General features: G+C 67.6%; 2 protein-coding genes across 2 annotated transcripts; one reads left to right on the top strand and one right to left on the bottom strand.

The window, feature by feature from the left end:
* Positions 1-2,532: 2,532 nt before the first annotated feature.
* Positions 2,533-7,610, bottom strand: COPS6 (COP9 signalosome subunit 6). Its single transcript, XM_073326879.1, has 10 exons — positions 7,426-7,610; positions 6,195-6,320; positions 5,653-5,784; positions 4,739-4,827; positions 4,328-4,390; positions 3,773-3,820; positions 3,563-3,677; positions 3,342-3,434; positions 3,004-3,104; positions 2,533-2,744 (listed from the first exon to the last, which is right to left on the bottom strand). The coding sequence occupies exons 1-10, from the start codon at positions 7,511-7,513 to the stop codon at positions 2,604-2,606; spliced, it is 996 nt and encodes a 331-aa protein (XP_073182980.1). The 5' UTR covers positions 7,514-7,610; the 3' UTR covers positions 2,533-2,603.
* Positions 7,611-11,048: 3,438 nt separating this feature from the next.
* On the top strand, positions 11,049-16,058 carry LOC140904504 (lysophosphatidic acid receptor 6). The gene is made up of 2 exons (XM_073326880.2): positions 11,049-12,701; positions 14,079-16,058. Exons 1-2 carry the CDS (start codon positions 12,387-12,389, stop codon positions 15,165-15,167), a joined length of 1,404 nt encoding a protein of 467 aa, XP_073182981.1. The 5' UTR covers positions 11,049-12,386; the 3' UTR covers positions 15,168-16,058.
* Positions 16,059-16,189: the final 131 nt, after the last annotated feature.

The raw sequence follows: 16,189 nt of genomic DNA, 5'->3' as shown, positions 1-16,189 counted from the left end.
CAGCGCTGCAGCTGGACGGCGGGTGAGGAGCTGCTAGCAGGGTTGGGGGGCAGCAGGGGGTGGTGTGAGCATGGCCTCCCAGCAGGGGCTGTGAAGCTGGGGGCAGAGATGGGGGCCCATCTCACCAGGCAGCTCCTGTCCAGGCTGGCGGGCGAGCTCCTCCCCCCATCTCCCTGAAGGGCAGGGCTGAGCCCAGCCTCTCTGCTCTGTGGGGCAAAGGAGCTCTGCCCCGCCTGCAGGCCTGAACCCCTGGGCCAGACCCAATACTGCTGGGTTCTGGTCTGAAGGGGCCCGGTGGCGGCTCTGTTTACACTGAGGGAATTGGCTGTAGCTCCCTGCATCCCCCCTCAGGTCCTAGACCCCAGGCACCCTGGCTCCCAGCCCCACTGGGTGAAAGCCCTAGACAGGGGGCTAGAACCAAGGAGCGGAAGGATGGGCCTGGGTGTAGGATGTTCGCCTGGGACTGAGAGCTGGGGGTGAGCGTAGACACCTCACTTCTCCGTGCTCTGCTCTACCGTGGGGGGAATGGCATGGGCCGGTGGGGTGAGGATAAGTACACAAGGGGGTACAAATAGGGTGGAGACACACACGCGCACTGTGTTGGCAGCCACTCTCCATCTCTAAGGGGAGTTCAGCTGCAGAACAGGCTTCCAAGGGAGGTTGGTAGGGGCAGGTTGGCCAAACACCACCTGTCAGGGCTGGTCCAGGTTTGCTTGGTCCTACCTCCCCCTGGATGACTTCTACAGCCGAACAGGGTCAGGTCCACTGAGCGTGGTCAATGCCAGAGCCTCGGGGCATGAACAGAGCAGGCAGGTACCAAGTGATCCCTGTTGTCCACTCCCAGCTTCCTGCAGTCAGAGGCTGGGGACATGCAAAACAGGAGGTTGTAGCCATGGCCATCCTGGCTAATAGCTGTTCGTGGACCTGTCCTCCAGGAACTTACCTAGTTCTTCTTTGAACCCTGTTATAGTCTTGGCCTTTGCAACATCCTGGGCCAAGGAGTTCCACAGGTTGACACTGCATTGGGTGAAGAAATACTTCCTTTTGTGTGTTTTAAACCCGCTGCCTATTAATTTCACTGGGTGACCCTTAGTTCCTGTTATGAGAGGGAGTAAATAACACTTATTTACTGTCTCCAAACCCACTGTGATTTTATAGACCTCTATAATATCTGCCTTTTTAATCTCTTGTCATATGGAAGCTGTTTCATACTTCTAATAACCTTTGTTGCCCTACTCTCTACCTTTTTTCATTTCTAATATAACCTTTCAGAGATGGGGTGACCAGAACTGCACCGAATATTCCAGGCAGGGGCCTACTATGGATTTCTATAGTGACATGATATTTACTGTCTTGCTATTCCTTTCTTGAGGGTTCCTAACATTGGGGTAGCTTGTTTGCCACTGCATGTTGAGTGGATCGTTTCAGAGAACTATCCCCAATGACTCCAAGATCTCTTTCTTGAGGGGTCACAGCTCGACCCCTGGGGGACACCACTATTCACCTCTCTCCCCTCTGAAAACTGACCATTTATACCTCCCCTTTGTTTCCTTTTACCCAGTTACTGATTGAGGAGGGGACCTTCCCTCTTATCCCATAACAGCTGACTTTGCATAAGAGCCTTTGGTGCGGGACCTTGTCAAAGGGTTTCTGAAAATCTAAGTACGCTATATCCACTGGATCCCCTTGTCCACATGCCTATTGACCCCCTCAAACAGCTTGTCCCCAACAAGTTATGCTCATCTCTGTCTGATAATACTGGCCTTTGGTCTAGTAATAACCACTGGGCCTGGGACTGAAGTTAGACTGAAAGCAGGTGTCCTGTGAGCTCTCGGCCACTCAGCTAGTCCGGAAGTGGCTTTAAATGTGTGATTACACCTCACAGGTAGCGTTCTGCATTTGTTATTTGAGTTCCTTCAGAAGGCTTAGGGGCTGCCATCCAGTCCGGGTGACTCATTTGTGTTGGATTTATCAATTCTAACACCTCCTCCCGTGACGCCTCAGTGTGGGGCAGTTCCTCGCAGGGGCCCAGCTCTACCCAAGGTGGCCTGGGGAAGAGCTGCATGAGCTCAAAGCTGGCCTCTCTTCAACAGAGGTTAGTTGGATACGATCTCCTGCGCCTTGTATCCCTCATTGCTTGTGACCAACGCAGCTACAGCACACATCAAGGCGAATGCGAGGACCCCACTCCCCTCCCAGAGCTGGGGAGAGAACCCAGGAGTCCGGGCTCCCTGCCCCCACTCCCCTCCCAGAGCAGGGAATAGAGCCTGAGAGTCCTGACTCCTGCCCTTTCTCTGGGGAGCCCAACACTGGAGCTAACCCAGCCCAGCATCCCCTCGCTGCACCCTTGTGCCATATGAAAGGGGAGGGTGTCGCAGGCAAGCTTGGGGTGTCGACTTGTAACTTGCTTTCACAGGGGCGGGGTGAGGCCAGGGGGAGCAGCGGCTGCTGTCCGGGGGGGGGGGGGCAGGGCTGTGGGGAGCCTCCCCCCGCACAGCCCGTGGCCAGAGCAGCAGTGAGCAGGCACCAGCGTCTCCAGCAGGAGTTTATTGGCGGGGAGGGGAGAGGGCCGGGAAGGGGGCCGCGCCCCCCAGGCCGAGGGATCAGAAGAAGAGCCCGCGCATGCGACGCCCGATGCCCTGCCGGTCGTACAGGATGTTGAACTTGTTGACAAACTGGTTCATGGTGTTGCAGGTTTTGGTGATGGTGCCCAGGTAGGCCATGAGCCCCACGTCGTTGCATTGCTGTGAGGGGAAGGGAGGGCAAGGGGGTTAGTGAGATGCTCTCGGCCCCCCACAGCCCTGGGGAGACTGCTTCCTGCCCCCCCAACCTCCCCACCCCAGCACTAGGGAGACGGCTTCCCACCTGCCAGCAACCCCAGCAGAGATGCTCCCACCCCGGTCCCTGCCTGCCCTGGCCCAGACACCCTCCAAACCCTGCTCGCCCCCCTGCCCGCCCCGCCACAAACATCCCCCCAGCCCAGATGCCCCAGCCTGCCCTCACATCATAGAAGTCGGTCTTGAACTTGTCGGTGCTGAGGACAGGAAGGCAGTGGCAGAGGGCATAGGCCTCACGCAGGATCTCGTGGTTGAAGGGCACCTCGCCTGGGGGGGCAGGGGAGAGACAGTTAAAAGGGGCAGCACCATGGACCCTGCCCCACCTGGCGGGGGGTGGGGGGCAGCCCAGGCCTGACACACCAGGGCCATGGGATCAGTGTCAGAGCTAAGGGGGCAGCGCAGCCCAGGGCCCCGACGCACCAGGCGGGTGCCGGAGCTAATGGGGGGCCCTGATGAACGGAATGGGAGGGAGCGGGGGTAGAGACGCGCAGCCCGGGCCCTCACCTGCCTCTGAGGCCTTGACATACTCTAGGATGAGCTTGACCCGACTGTGGAGCATCTTGATGGCGCTGTGCTGGGCGATCAGGTGCTCAGCCACTGGGGGAGAGAGGGCAGGGTCAGGAGGCTCCGCCCCCCGGAGACACCCCTGAAGTCCCCCATCTCCAATGTCCCCTGCACGCGCACCCCTGGGGAGTCCTCCCCTACCCCCCCACCCCCACACTCACCTGTGGAGTTCTCCCCGCTGCCGGTCGCCGTCATTCGGGCCACGTGGTCGACCCCGATGCGCTCTGCCTCCTCTGTGGCCAGTGTGTAGGTCAGCTCCGCAAACAGCATGGTGGCCTGGGGGCAAGGGGGGGTCAGGGGGCTTTGGGCCGGCACCAGCCCCTCCCCCTAGGGAACACACACAGCGGGGGGGGCTGGGGGGAGGTACTTACCTCTCCATTGATGATATCGATCACTGACTCAAAGACACTGACTGGCAGCTGGGGACACAGAGCAAGAAATACCCTGATACGCTGCACCCAGACGCCCTCGCCCCACAGCGAGAGGGGTAGGACAGGCTGAGACACGGCCTCTCTGGGGTGAGGTACAAGGCTGATTATACAGGGCCCCCTCACCCGGCTCTGAGATGCAACTTATTCTGGGGTGGGGCGCAGGGGCTGTTCATACAGGGACCCCTCGCTTGGCACTGAGACGTGGCCCCTCTGGGGTGAGGCGTGGGGGCTGGTTCTACAGGGACCTCTCACCTGACACTGAGACGTGGCCCCTCTGGGGTGGGGCACGAGGGCTACTGAGTGGTGGTTTGAGACAGGAAGTGAAGGGAAATTCCATACACAGCCAAAGCTGCAGGGGGCAGGGAGGACAGATGCCCTCAAGCCAGACTTCGCTCCTTGGGGCAGGTGGGAGGCTGGTTTCCGATCCCCTACTGACCGGGCCCCAGGCAGCCACCTCTGGATCAGGCTGTTAGTGGGGGGGAGGGGGATACTCACATCCGTGTGCTTGGTCATGGGGTTCAGCTTCAGGAAGAGGGGGCTCTCGATGATCTCACACACCTGGGCTCGGGGAAAGGCGACCATGAGCATGGTGCGTGTCAATGTCAGGCCCCCCCCCCCCTCCCCCCCCCACTGCACACAGGCTGCCAGCACCCAGGGGCTCCACCAAAGACCCCCAATGTAGGGGGGGGTCCCTCCCCTGTCACATGGGGTCAGAGGGACTCTGGGACTTTGAAATGGCAGCTCCCACTATTGCTTAGTGGTGGGCGGGCAGGGGCAGCTGGGAGCCAGGACTCCTGGGTTCTCTCCCCGGCTCTGGGAGGGGAGCTGATGGGTTAGAGCAGGGTGGGCTGAGAGCCAGGACTCCTGGGTTCTCTCCCCGGCTCTGGGAGAGGAGTGAGGGCTGACCTGTTTATGGACGTGGATGTCAGACTGGTCCGGGGGGCCACCCGTCGTGTACCAGCCCAGGAACTCCATATCCTTGAAGACCTGTTTGACTGGGTGGTGGAGACAAAGAGGAGCACGGTTAGCGGGGTGGGAGGGCAGAACCCAGCCCCCACCAGCTCCCGCAACTCAGGGATCTACAGACAGTCAGGTCAGCAGGGCCCATTCGATCCTCAAGTCTGAGCTCTGCAGTCCAGAGCTCTCACCCAGTTCCCCCGCGTCGTGTTTGGCTGGAAAGCCTCCGGCCTGGCCTGGAACCATCACCAGACTGGGAATCCCCCGTGCCCCGGGATTCATCCTCCCGGCTGGGGATCTGCCCCCTCTTTCTAACCAGGACTGCTTGGCTCCTGGAAACGGTTGGCAAGTCCCTGTGGCTCCTGGGGAAGACTCCTGGTTAGACCAGGACTCCTGGACTGCTCTAGTTTTAGCTTCCACCAGTTCTTGTTCTGCTCATGCTCTCGTACCTGGTACCTTCTCCCCTGTCACCTTTCTCCCCATGAAGGGACTTCATACCATCACCAAATCAGCCCCCTGCCTGCTTGCTGACAAAGAACACCAGCCAGGTGGGTAAGTGTCTCACTGGAGAACATTTCCCCAGCCTCCGAAGCAGCAGTGTGGCTCCTTCCTGCCCCCCCGTTTAAAATGCAGACACCGGGACTGGACACTGCGTGCAGAGGGAAAATCCCCTCCCTGCCCTGCCCGCTACGCCCCTGGTTACACACTGACCCCCTGCCAAAGCATCACACCCCCATTCCTACTCCAGCTGCTGGGCCCTGTTACTGCTGCCCTGTAGCACCAGGCCCCTCCGCACTGTGCCCATGCAGTCGCCTCAGGGAGGGCGGCCCGCCAGCCCCCCCACCTCCCCCGTGCGCACTCACACTGCTCCTCCTTGGTGTAGTAGTACTCCTTGTCAATGACAATGTTCTCCTCCACCGTGTGGGACAGCAGCTCGAAGGAGTTCATCACCTCGATGTTCCGGCCCTCCTGCCGCCCGATCAGCGCCCCGATCACTGGCAGACACGGTGGAGGGGTGTCACGGGGAGCCAGGACCCTCTCAGGGCTGGAATCACGGGCCTGGACCCTCAGACCACAGGAACCCGCTGGTTTACGGGCTGGACCCTCCCTCCCTGGCTCAGTGGGGGTGCGGGGCACAAATGCAGCCTTAAGCAGCAGATGCCCCCACAGCCCCCGCCAGCCCGGCAGGACCGGAGGTCTAGGGGCAAGGTGTGCCCTGACTCCCAAGAGCAGCCGCGAAGGGAACAGGGGGAGGGGTCCTCAGAGCAGCGCTGGGACGGGACCCAGCCGGGTGTCACGCCGGGAGGCTTGGCCTGCATCCGGGGGACCCCCGGGCTGGCGGCTGCTGGAGCGGGAGGGCCACCCAGAGGCTTGAGCGGGGCGGGTGAGGCGCGGAGGCTGGTACCTTGCACGGGGCGCCCCTCCTGCGAGCGCATGCGGATCCAGTGGTCGGAGATGTTGAGGATCACCAGCGGGTGCAGGGCCACCGAGACGCTGCCCGTCACGCCCGACGCCATGACGGTGGGGAGCACTGAGGGGGGGAGAACGCGGTCAGCGGGGGGGAGGGAAACAATCGGGGCGGGGCAGTGAGCCCCACTGGACACCTCTGGGGTCCCTGCCCCTCGGGGGGGGGTCCTCGAGGGCAGACTGGGGCGGGGGTGGGTGGGCCCATGAGAGGGGCGGAGCCCCATATGGAGGGGGTGGGGTCTTTCAGGGGCTGGGCACAAGGGGAAGGGGGAGGAGTCCCATAGGGGGCGTGGCCTATTGGAAGAGGTGTGGCCTGCACAAGGCCACTCTGGGGCGGGCCTGAGGGGAAAGGAGGGGGCGGGGCCTCTGAGGGGGCGGGGCGAGAGGGATCTCGGAGGGGGCGACGTCTAGGCCTGGAGGAGATCCTGAGGGGGCGTGGAACGAGGGGCGGGGGCGGGGTCTGCGCGCAGAGGGGTTCCTGAGGGGGCGTGGCCCGAGGGGCAGGGGCGGGGTCTGCGCGCAGAGGGGTTCCTGAGGGGGCGCGGCCCTAGGGGCGGGGACAGCGCGCGGAGGGGTTCCTGAGGGGGCGTGGCCCGAGAGGAGGGGGCGGGGTCTGCGCGCGGAGGGGTTCCTGAGGGGGCGTGGCCCGAGGGGCAGGGGCGGGGTCAGCGCGCGGAGGGGTTCCTGAGGGGGCGTTGCCCGAGAGGAGGGGGCGGGGTCTGCGCGCGGAGGGGTTCCTGAGGGGGCGTGGCCCGAGGGGCAGGGGCGGGGTCAGCGCGCGGAGGGGTTCCTGAGGGGGCGTGGCCCGAGGGGCAGGGTCTGCGCGCGGAGGGGTTCCTAAGGGGGCGTGGCCCGAGAGGAGTGGGCGGGGTCTGCGCGCGGAGGGGTTCCTGAGGGGGCGTGGCCCGAGGGGCGGGGTCAGCGCGCGGAGGGGTTCCTGAGGGGGCGTGGCCCGAGGGGCGGGGTCAGCGCGCGGAGGGGTTCCTGAGGGGGCGTGGCCCGAGGGGCGGGGTCAGCGCGCGGAGGGGTTCCTGAGGGGGCGTGGCCCGAGGGGCGGGGTCAGCGCGCGGAGGGGTTCCTGAGGGGGCGTGGCCCGAGGGGCAGGGGCGGGGTCTCGCTGGCCTCCTCCGGCCCCGCCCTGACCCCGCCCGCCCGCGGCGGGCCGGTACCTGCCGCGTCCACCTCCATCCCGCCGGCCCCGGAGCCCCCGTTGCTCCCCGCCACCGAGCAGGAGGCCCCGGCCGCTGCCGCCGCCATCTTGACGCCGTTCGTCCCGGCGGGGCCGCTGTAGCCAAGTCTCTGCGCCTGCGCCCTACGGCCGCCGCTTTAGGGAGCTCCGCCCCCTCCCCCGCGCTCCAGCTTCTGGCGCATGCGCTGTACGAGGGCAAGAGGCCGCCGGCGTCCGGAGCATGCGCATTTGCAAAGTTTAGAGCTCCTTTGGCTATAGGACTCCGCGCCGCGGCCCCGCGCATGCGCGGAGGAAACGGAACCTTCACGTGAGGCGCCGGTTCCGGCCCCGGCTCAGGGCGGCGGCGGCTGGGAACCGCCCCCCCCCGGGCCCCGTCCCCCCCGGAACCGCCCCCCCGGCCCCCCCGTGCTCTGCCCCGCCCACCCCGGAACCGCCCCCCGGTCCACCCCCGGCACCGCCCCCCTCGCTCCCTCTCCTGCCCCCCCTCTGCACCGCCCCCGGACCCTCCCGCTCCCAGGCCCCCCCGGCACCGCGCCCCTCGCTCCCTCTCCTGCCCCCACAGGCCCCCCCCCGCTCTACCCCCCCACCGGCACTGCCCTGCTCTGCTCCCCCCTTCGGCCCCCCCCGCTCCTTCTCCTGGGCCCCCCCGGCACCGCTCCCTCGCCTGCCCCCCCCGGACCCTCCCGCTCCCAGGCCCCCCCGGCACCGCGCCCCTCGCTCCCTCTCCTGCCCCCACAGGCCCCCCCCCGCTCTACCCCCCCACCGGCACTGCCCTGCTCTGCTCCCCCCTTCGGCCCCCCCCGCTCCTTCTCCTGGGCCCCCCCGGCACCGCTCCCTCGCCTGCCCCCCCCGGACCCTCCCGCTCCCAGGCCCCCCCGGCACCGCGCCCCTCGCTCCCTCTCCTGCCCCCACAGGCCCCCCCCCGCTCTACCCCCCCACCGGCACTGCCCTGCTCTGCTCCCCCCTTCGGCCCCCCCCGCTCCTTCTCCTGGGCCCCCCCGGCACCGCTCCCTCGCCTGCCCCCCCCGGACCCTCCCGCTCCCAGGCCCCCCCGGCACCGCGCCCCTCGCTCCCTCTCCTGCCCCCACAGGCCCCCCCCCGCTCTACCCCCCCACCGGCACTGCCCTGCTCTGCTCCCCCCTTCGGCCCCCCCCGCTCCTTCTCCTGGGCCCCCCCGGCACCGCTCCCTCGCCTGCCCCCCCCGGACCCTCCCGCTCCCAGGCCCCCCCGGCACCGCGCCCCTCGCTCCCTCTCCTGCCCCCACAGGCCCCCCCCCGCTCTACCCCCCCACCGGCACTGCCCTGCTCTGCTCCCCCCTTCGGCCCCCCCCGCTCCTTCTCCTGGGCCCCCCCGGCACCGCTCCCTCGCCTGCCCCCCCCGGACCCTCCCGCTCCCAGGCCCCCCCGGCACCGCGCCCCTCGCTCCCTCTCCTGCCCCCACAGGCCCCCCCCCGCTCTACCCCCCCACCGGCACTGCCCTGCTCTGCTCCCCCCTTCGGCCCCCCCCGCTCCTTCTCCTGGGCCCCCCCGGCACCGCTCCCTCGCCTGCCCCCCCCGGACCCTCCCGCTCCCAGGCCCCCCCGGGCCGCCCCCTGCACTGCCCCCGGACCCTCCCGCTCCCAGGCCCCCCCGGCACCGCCCCCCTCGCTCCCTCTCCTGCCCCCCCTCTGCACCGCCCCCGGACCCTCCCGCTCCCAGACCCCCCCGGGCCGCCCCCTGCACTGCCCCCGGACCCTCCCGCTCCCAGGCCCCCCCGGCACCGCGCCCCTCGCTCCCTCTCCTGCCCCCACAGGCCCCCCCCCGCTCTACCCCCCCACCGGCACTGCCCTGCTCTGCTCCCCCCTTCGCCCCCCCCCGCTCCTTCTCCTGGGCCCCCCCGGCACCGCTCCCTCGCCTGCCCCCCCCGGACCCTCCCGCTCCCAGGCCCCCCCGGCACCGCGCCCCTCGCTCCCTCTCCTGCCCCCACAGGCCCCCCCCCGCTCTACCCCCCCACCGGCACTGCCCCCCTCTCTGCTCCCCCCGCGGCCCCCTCAGCACCGCCCCCCCGCTCCTCCTCCCGCGGCCCCCCCAGCATAACCCCCCCCGCAACCCCCCAGCTCCTCCTCCCGCCCCTCGGCCCCCCTACGGCCCCCCCGCTCGCTCCCTCGCCTGCCCCCAGACCCCCCCGGGCCGCCCCCTGCACTGCCCCCCCACCGGCACTGCCCTGCTCTGCTCCCCCCTTCAGCCCCCCCCGCTCCTTCTCCTGGGCCCCCCCGGCACCGCTCCCTCGCCTGCCCCCCCCGGACCCTCCCGCTCCCAGGCCCCCCCGGCACCGCGCCCCTCGCTCCCTCTCCTGCCCCCACAGGCCCCCCCCCCGCTCTACCCCCCCACCGGCACTGCCCTGCTCTGCTCCCCCCTTCGGCCCCCCCCGCTCCTTCTCCTGGGCCCCCCCGGCACCGCTCCCTCGCCTGCCCCCCCCGGACCCTCCCGCTCCCAGGCCCCCCCGGCACGGCGCCCCTCGCTCCCTCTCCTGCCCCCACAGGCCCCCCCCGCTCTACCCCCCCACCGGCACTGCCCTGCTCTGCTCCCCCCTTCGGCCCCCCCCGCTCCTTCTCCTGGGCCCCCCCGGCACCGCTCCCTCGCCTGCCCCCCCCGGACCCTCCCGCTCCCAGGCCCCCCCAGCACCGCGCCCCTCGCTCCCTCTCCTGCCCCCGCAGGCCCCCCTGCTCTGCCCCCCCACTGGCACTGCCCTGCTCTGCTCCCCCCTCGGCCCCCCCGCTCCTCATCCTGGGCCCCCCCCGGCACCTCCCCCCGCTCCCTCGCCTGCCCCCCCCGACCCTCCTGCTCCCCCCGCCCCTCCCGCTTCCAGGCCACTCCCCGGCACAGCCCCCCTTGCTCCCTCTCCTGTCCCCCCGGGCTCCTCCTCCCGGCACCGGCCTCCCGCTCTGCCCCCCTGCGGCCCCCCCCCCGCTCGCTCCCTCGCCTGCCCCCAGACCCCCCTGGGCCGCCCCTCTGCACCGCCCCCGGACCCTCCTGCTCCCCTACTGCTCCGAGGCCCCCCCGGCACTGCGCTCCTCGCCCCTCGCTCCCTCTCCTGCCCCCGCAGGCCCCCCCGCTCTTCCCCCCCCAACCGGCACTGCCCTGCTCTGCTCCCCCCCTCGGCCCCGCGCTCCTCCTCCTGGGCCCCCCCCGGCACCACCCCCCCGCTCCCTCGCCTGCCCCCCCCAGACCGTCCTGCTCCCAGGCCCCCCCAGCACCGCGCCCCTCGCTCCCTCTCCTGCCCCCGCAGGCCCCCCCCCCGCTCTTCCCCCCCCAACCAGCACTGCCCTGCTCTGCTCCCCCCCTTGGCCCCGCGCTCCTCCTCCTGGGCCCCCCCCCGGCACCCCCCCGCTCCCTCGCCTGCCCCCCCAGACCCTCCTGCTCCCAGGCCCCCCCGGCACCGCGCCCCTCGCTCCCTCTCCTGCCCCCCCAGACCCCCCCCCGCTCTTCCCCCCCGAACCAGCACTGCCCTGCTCTGCTCCCCCCCTCGGCCCCGCGCTCCTCCTCCTGGGCCCCCCCGGCACCACCCCCCCGCTCCCTCGCCTGCGCCCCCAGACCCTCCTGCTCCCCCCGCCCCTCCCGCTTCCAGGTCACCCCCGGGTCACCCCTCTGCACTGCCCCCGGACCCTTCGGCCCCCGGCTCCCCCCCGCTCCCTCTCCTGCCCCCCCTCTGCACCGCCCCCGGACCCTCCCTGCTCCCCCTCCTGGGCCCCCTCCCGCTCCTACTCCTGCACACACCCCATCACACCAACACGTCGCACGCGCACACACACCCCGTCGCACAACGCGTTGCACGTGTGCACACACCTCATCATGCACATACCTTGTCTCACACACACACCCCGTCGCACACACACAACACGTCGCACAGCACATTGCACGCGCACAGCACGTTACACAACACCCCTGGGGTTGGACAGACCTGCCACACACGGCACCCCACCACGATCATGCACACGCCACACCCTCTCACACACAACACATCACAATCACACACACACGCAGGCCACCGTCACTGTTGCACACCATATTCACACCCAATGCCGCCCACTTCTCACGTACAGTACCACTCACAGCCATGCCCCCCTCCTGATACACCCAGCCCAACACATCTCACATATCACATGACATTCACGCCCGCCCCCTCACACCTCACATGCGACCACACCACAGTCACATACCACACTCACCCCCCCCCCACCGCAATGTCACACCCACAGCAGCAGGAAGCTGGTCTCCGGAAGCATTTTGCAAACAATCAGATTACTTAATAATGGGAATTTCCCAGCCCTGGGGCTGTTTCCCGTCAGCCTCCCCCCTCCTCCCCGTGGGCACAAGACGGGGGCTTCCCGCTCCCCTGGCCCGGCCTGCGGGCAAATCGGCCAAAAATGATTTGTGCCACGTTGGGGGAGGGGTGAAAAGGCCAGCAAAACGCAGGTTGGGTGTGTCAGGCTGAGTGGGGAGGCGTGCGTGGGTGTGAGCAGAGGTGTGCAGGGCGTCGGTGCAGGTGTGTAAGGTGTACAGGGCGTAGGTGTGAGTGAAGGCATATTGCGTGTGCATGAGAGTGTGTGCAGGAAGAAAGGGTATGAATGTGTTGAACTGCGGGGGGGGCGCGCGCGTGTGTTTGGGTTAGTGTGTGTGTTCTTGTGGTGCAAGGATGTCTGTTCACACGGTTGTGAGTGTGTGCAGAGCGTCAGTGTGCATTTGTGTCTGTGAGGGAGCGGGAGGCTGAGTGTGTGCTTGTGTGTGTGTTCGGTCGGGGCGGCGGGTGGCAGACAGCGGCTGGTCTGTATGTAGGTGTAACGCCCATCGGCTGAGGCCCCCCCTCCCCGCGGGGGCTTTCACCCCAAAGGGAAAGGAGCTGCTGGCTCCAGGAACAGCAGGGTCGCTAGATGCCCAGGGACGGACCTGGTGCCCCTCGGCCATGGAGCCAGCAGCCTCGCACCAAACACAGGGAGCCACAAGCGATGACTTGCCGGGACCCCTGGCAGCCCCCCAGGGCTGGTCTTATTGGGGATCAGCCCCCGCCCTGCCAAGGCAAATCGTCTGCCCAGGGTTAAGGTGTTCTCCCGTCCCTGCTGGGGAACCTCCTCCCTGGCTAAGGGGCGGGATTAGGGTATTCTCACTTCCCCCCACCCCGCCTGGGCCTCCACCCTGGACAGGCGGGTCGAGCAGCCCAGTTTATCTGAGCCTGGACTCTCCCCAGAGAAGCCGCAGGATCCTGGTTCCCATGGACGGGGTGAGTCAAAGCCACACTGGGGGTCGGTGGGTCTCCCTGGGTCCGGGGGACGAGTGGGGGGGTGGTGGTCTGGTTGGGACAGGTGGGAAAGGGTTGGGTTGGGGCAGGGGATCCCTGTATCTAGGACAGCTGGGAGAAGGGCGGGATGCCTGGGGCTGCGCTACACTTGTGGGGGGAAGGGGTCCCTTGTAGGGTTGAGGGCAGGTCCCACCCATGGGGAGCTTGCTCCTGCTGTGCAGCCCCACCCAGTTGCTGAGATGCTGAGCAGAGAGTGGGGAGTTTGGGGGAGACAGGGCAGAGGGAGGCACCATGGTGGAGAAGGGGGTTGGGGTCCCCTCATCCTGCTATGGGAACAAGGAGTTGTGGGATGCAGTGGGGGAAGGAGAGGGCCCCTGGGGGCAGGTTACCCCAGAACTGACACAAGGTGGGGGGTCACCCCATCCCCTGCATCCTGACCCCCCTGGGTATCCTGTCCCGGGGGTCAGCCAGGCTCGGGAATCTCTGTCCCTAGGGCAGCTCATTTCACCTACCTGCCACTGGGTACGGGGCTGAGCAGGGTTCTAAACAGGATGTGTGTGTGTGTGGGGGGGTGTTATATGGAGAATGACAACATCCAGAGTTATCCCAGGAAACCCCCTCCCCGAGTCAGGGAGAGAACCCAGGCGCCCTGGCTCCCAGTCCCCCTGCTCTAACCCACCAGCCCCCGCTCCCCTCCCCAAGCCGGGGAGAGAACCCAGGATTCCTGTGGGCAGCCAGGTGATGGGGGGTATGGCGCAGGCAGAGGGAACTCACTCTGCCAACTGGCGCCCAAATTTCTTCCTGCCCATCCCATCGCAGCCTGGCTCTGACCCCGGGTTCCCGCTGGCCTCCTCCCCTCCTGCGGCGGGCAGCCCCGCCTATGTGCGCAGCAGGGTGCAGATCCCGTTAAGCAGCATTTGGGTTGCGACACGGTTCCTCGGTGCCAGGCCGCCCCCTCCCCACACACAGCAGACGCCCCCTCCCCCTGCACCTTGGGCATTCCTAGCATCCTCCTTTGCAGCTCCCTCCCGGGCTCTTCCCAGGGCTCTGGGATCCAGGGGCAGCCCCCTCCCTGCACATGGGGGTGGGGGGAGAGCTCAGTTCTTGGGCGCTAATGGGGCCCCCTGGGACACAGCCTCTCCCCCCCGCCCTCCCCGGGACCCTGCACTGGGATGCAAACAAGGAGATTACTGGGCCCCAGCCGACGTGTAACTGCACAAAGCCAACCGTAGAGTTGGGAGTGAGGGGCACCGGCAGGGCTGGGCGGGGCAGGGCTGGGCTGGCAGGGGCTGCGGGTCAGGAGTGAGGGCCGGCCGAGCTCTGTGTGGGTTTTAACCTCCGTCCGTCCCTCCCTCCCAGCCTCGCTGGACCCTGGCCGCGAACGCCTCGGCACTGCCCCCCAACGAGACAGGTTGCGGGGAACAGGCCGACTTCCAGTACGTGCTGTTCCCCGTGGTTTACAGCCTGGTCTTCGTGCTGGGCCTGGCCGGGAACCTCTCCGTGCTCTGGTATTTCCTGCGCACCCGGACGGCCACCGCCCCGGCCAACATCTTCCTGGCGAACCTGGCGTCCCTCGACCTCATCTTCGTGCTGACCCTGCCCTTCCGCGTGGCCTACCACGCCCTGCGCAACGACTGGGTGTTCGGGGAGGCCCTGTGCAAGATCACTGGCTCCCTCTTCTACGCCAACCTGTACGGCAGTTCCCTCTTCCTCACCGGCATCTGCCTGGAGCGCTACGTGGCCGTGGTGCACCCGCTCCGCTCGCTCCGCCTGCGCCGGCCCCTCTACCGTGTGGCCAGCTGCCTGGCCATCTGGGCCCTGCTGGCCGTGGCCGTGCTGTACCTGACACTGCGGGGGCCCCTGACCCGCCCCTTCCCCAACGGGCGCCTGGCCTGCCTGGAGAACTTCTCCAGCGACTCCTGGAAGGGCCGGATCTCCAGGGTCAGCCTCTTCGCCGCCGCCGTGGGCTTCCTGGTGCCGCTGGCACTCATCGGCGTCTGCTACCCGCTCATCGCCCGCCGGCTGCTGGAGACGCCGGGCATGGCGCCCGGCTCGCGGGCTGCCCGGCGCAAGGCGCTGCGCACGGTGATGGTTGTGCTGGCGGTGTTCCTGCTCTGCTTCGCCCCCTACCACCTCACCCAGGTGGTGCACACGCTGTGGCGGCTGGGGGCGCTGGAGGGCTGCCAGCTCCTCCGCGGCACCTACGCCGCCCGGCGCGTCACCATGGCCCTGACCAGCCTCAACGCCTGCCTGGACCCGCTGGTCTATTACTGCGCGGCCGAGCGCTTCGCCTGGAGCCCACCCTGCAGCGGCCGGTGCTGCTGGGGGCGGCCGGCTGCCTCCGGGGACGCCCAGGGCTCGGGGCTGCAGGCACTGGACAGTGGAGCCTCCCGTGGGGCCCACGCCGAGACAGTGACCTCGCCCCACGGCACCCGTGGAGGGGCCTGAAGGGTCCCCCCGTGCTCGGCTCATGGGGCTACACCAATGGACTCCCCCCGCTTGCTGCGCCGTGGGCCCCGGGGCCCTGCGTCCCAGCTCTCGGTGTTACCCTCCCCCGGAGCAGCGATGTTGGGTTCTCTGCTGCTGGAGAAGGGAGGGATGGTGAACAGGGTTACAGGGGTGTGTACGTCCGCATAGTATTACGTGTACGCACAGCCGTGTGTGTGTGTGTGTGAGCGAGCGCACAGATGTGCCAAAGACCGAGGGGTCGCCGTCTCTCCCTTGTTCACGCCTGCCGGGACCATCAGATCTCACCAGATTGGACGGACGCTGTGTGTGCGTGCGTGGGAGGGAGCCGATGGGTGTGACTGTGTGCACCAGGGTGTGAGTCTGTGCGCTTGTTACAGGAGCGTGTGTGTGTTTTACCCCTGTGAACGGCTGAGCTTGCATCTCCTTGGCTGTGACACTGTGTGGGACTGTCCTGTGAGGAAAGGTGCGACTCGGGAGGGTTGTACCTTCCCCGTTAGGTGTGTGTCTGTGTGTGTGTGAAACAGAGAGAGAAGCCCTGGGCAGGGGGCACTGGGGGACACTGGCATTTGTGTGTCTTGGGGTGGAGGGAGGCAGCTGTGTGTGTGCACGACACTGCAGGGTGCTGGGTTTTGCGTGGGGTGCTGAGATGTGCGATGCTGCGTTGTGCAATGCTCTGTGTGTGTGTATGTGACCTGGTGCTGGGGTATGTGTGTGTGATCCTGGGATGTGCGATTTGCGTCTGAACAACTGGCGGGGAACCTGTGAGTCGTGGAACCTCCCCTGTTGTGTATTTGTGTCCTGCTCCCCCCATCCCGGCTCTTTTGTACATTTTGCATTTTCCTGCCAAGTAAAAGCAATGTTTCCATCGTGCTACGTCCCGTCCCTCCCTGCGCAAACACCCCCCGGATTCGCCTCACAACACCCCAGGCTCAGCACAGGCCCCAGGGGGCCCAGGGCTGGAGTGAGGGGCCCCGGCGGAGCTGGGGGGGCCAGGGCTGGGC

Source organism: Lepidochelys kempii, chromosome 28 (genome assembly GCF_965140285.1).
Source record: "Lepidochelys kempii isolate rLepKem1 chromosome 28, rLepKem1.hap1, whole genome shotgun sequence".
Taxonomy (NCBI): domain Eukaryota; kingdom Metazoa; phylum Chordata; order Testudines; family Cheloniidae; genus Lepidochelys; species Lepidochelys kempii.
Note: the sequence above shows the minus strand (reverse complement) of the source record. Positions and strands in the feature narration are given on the sequence as shown.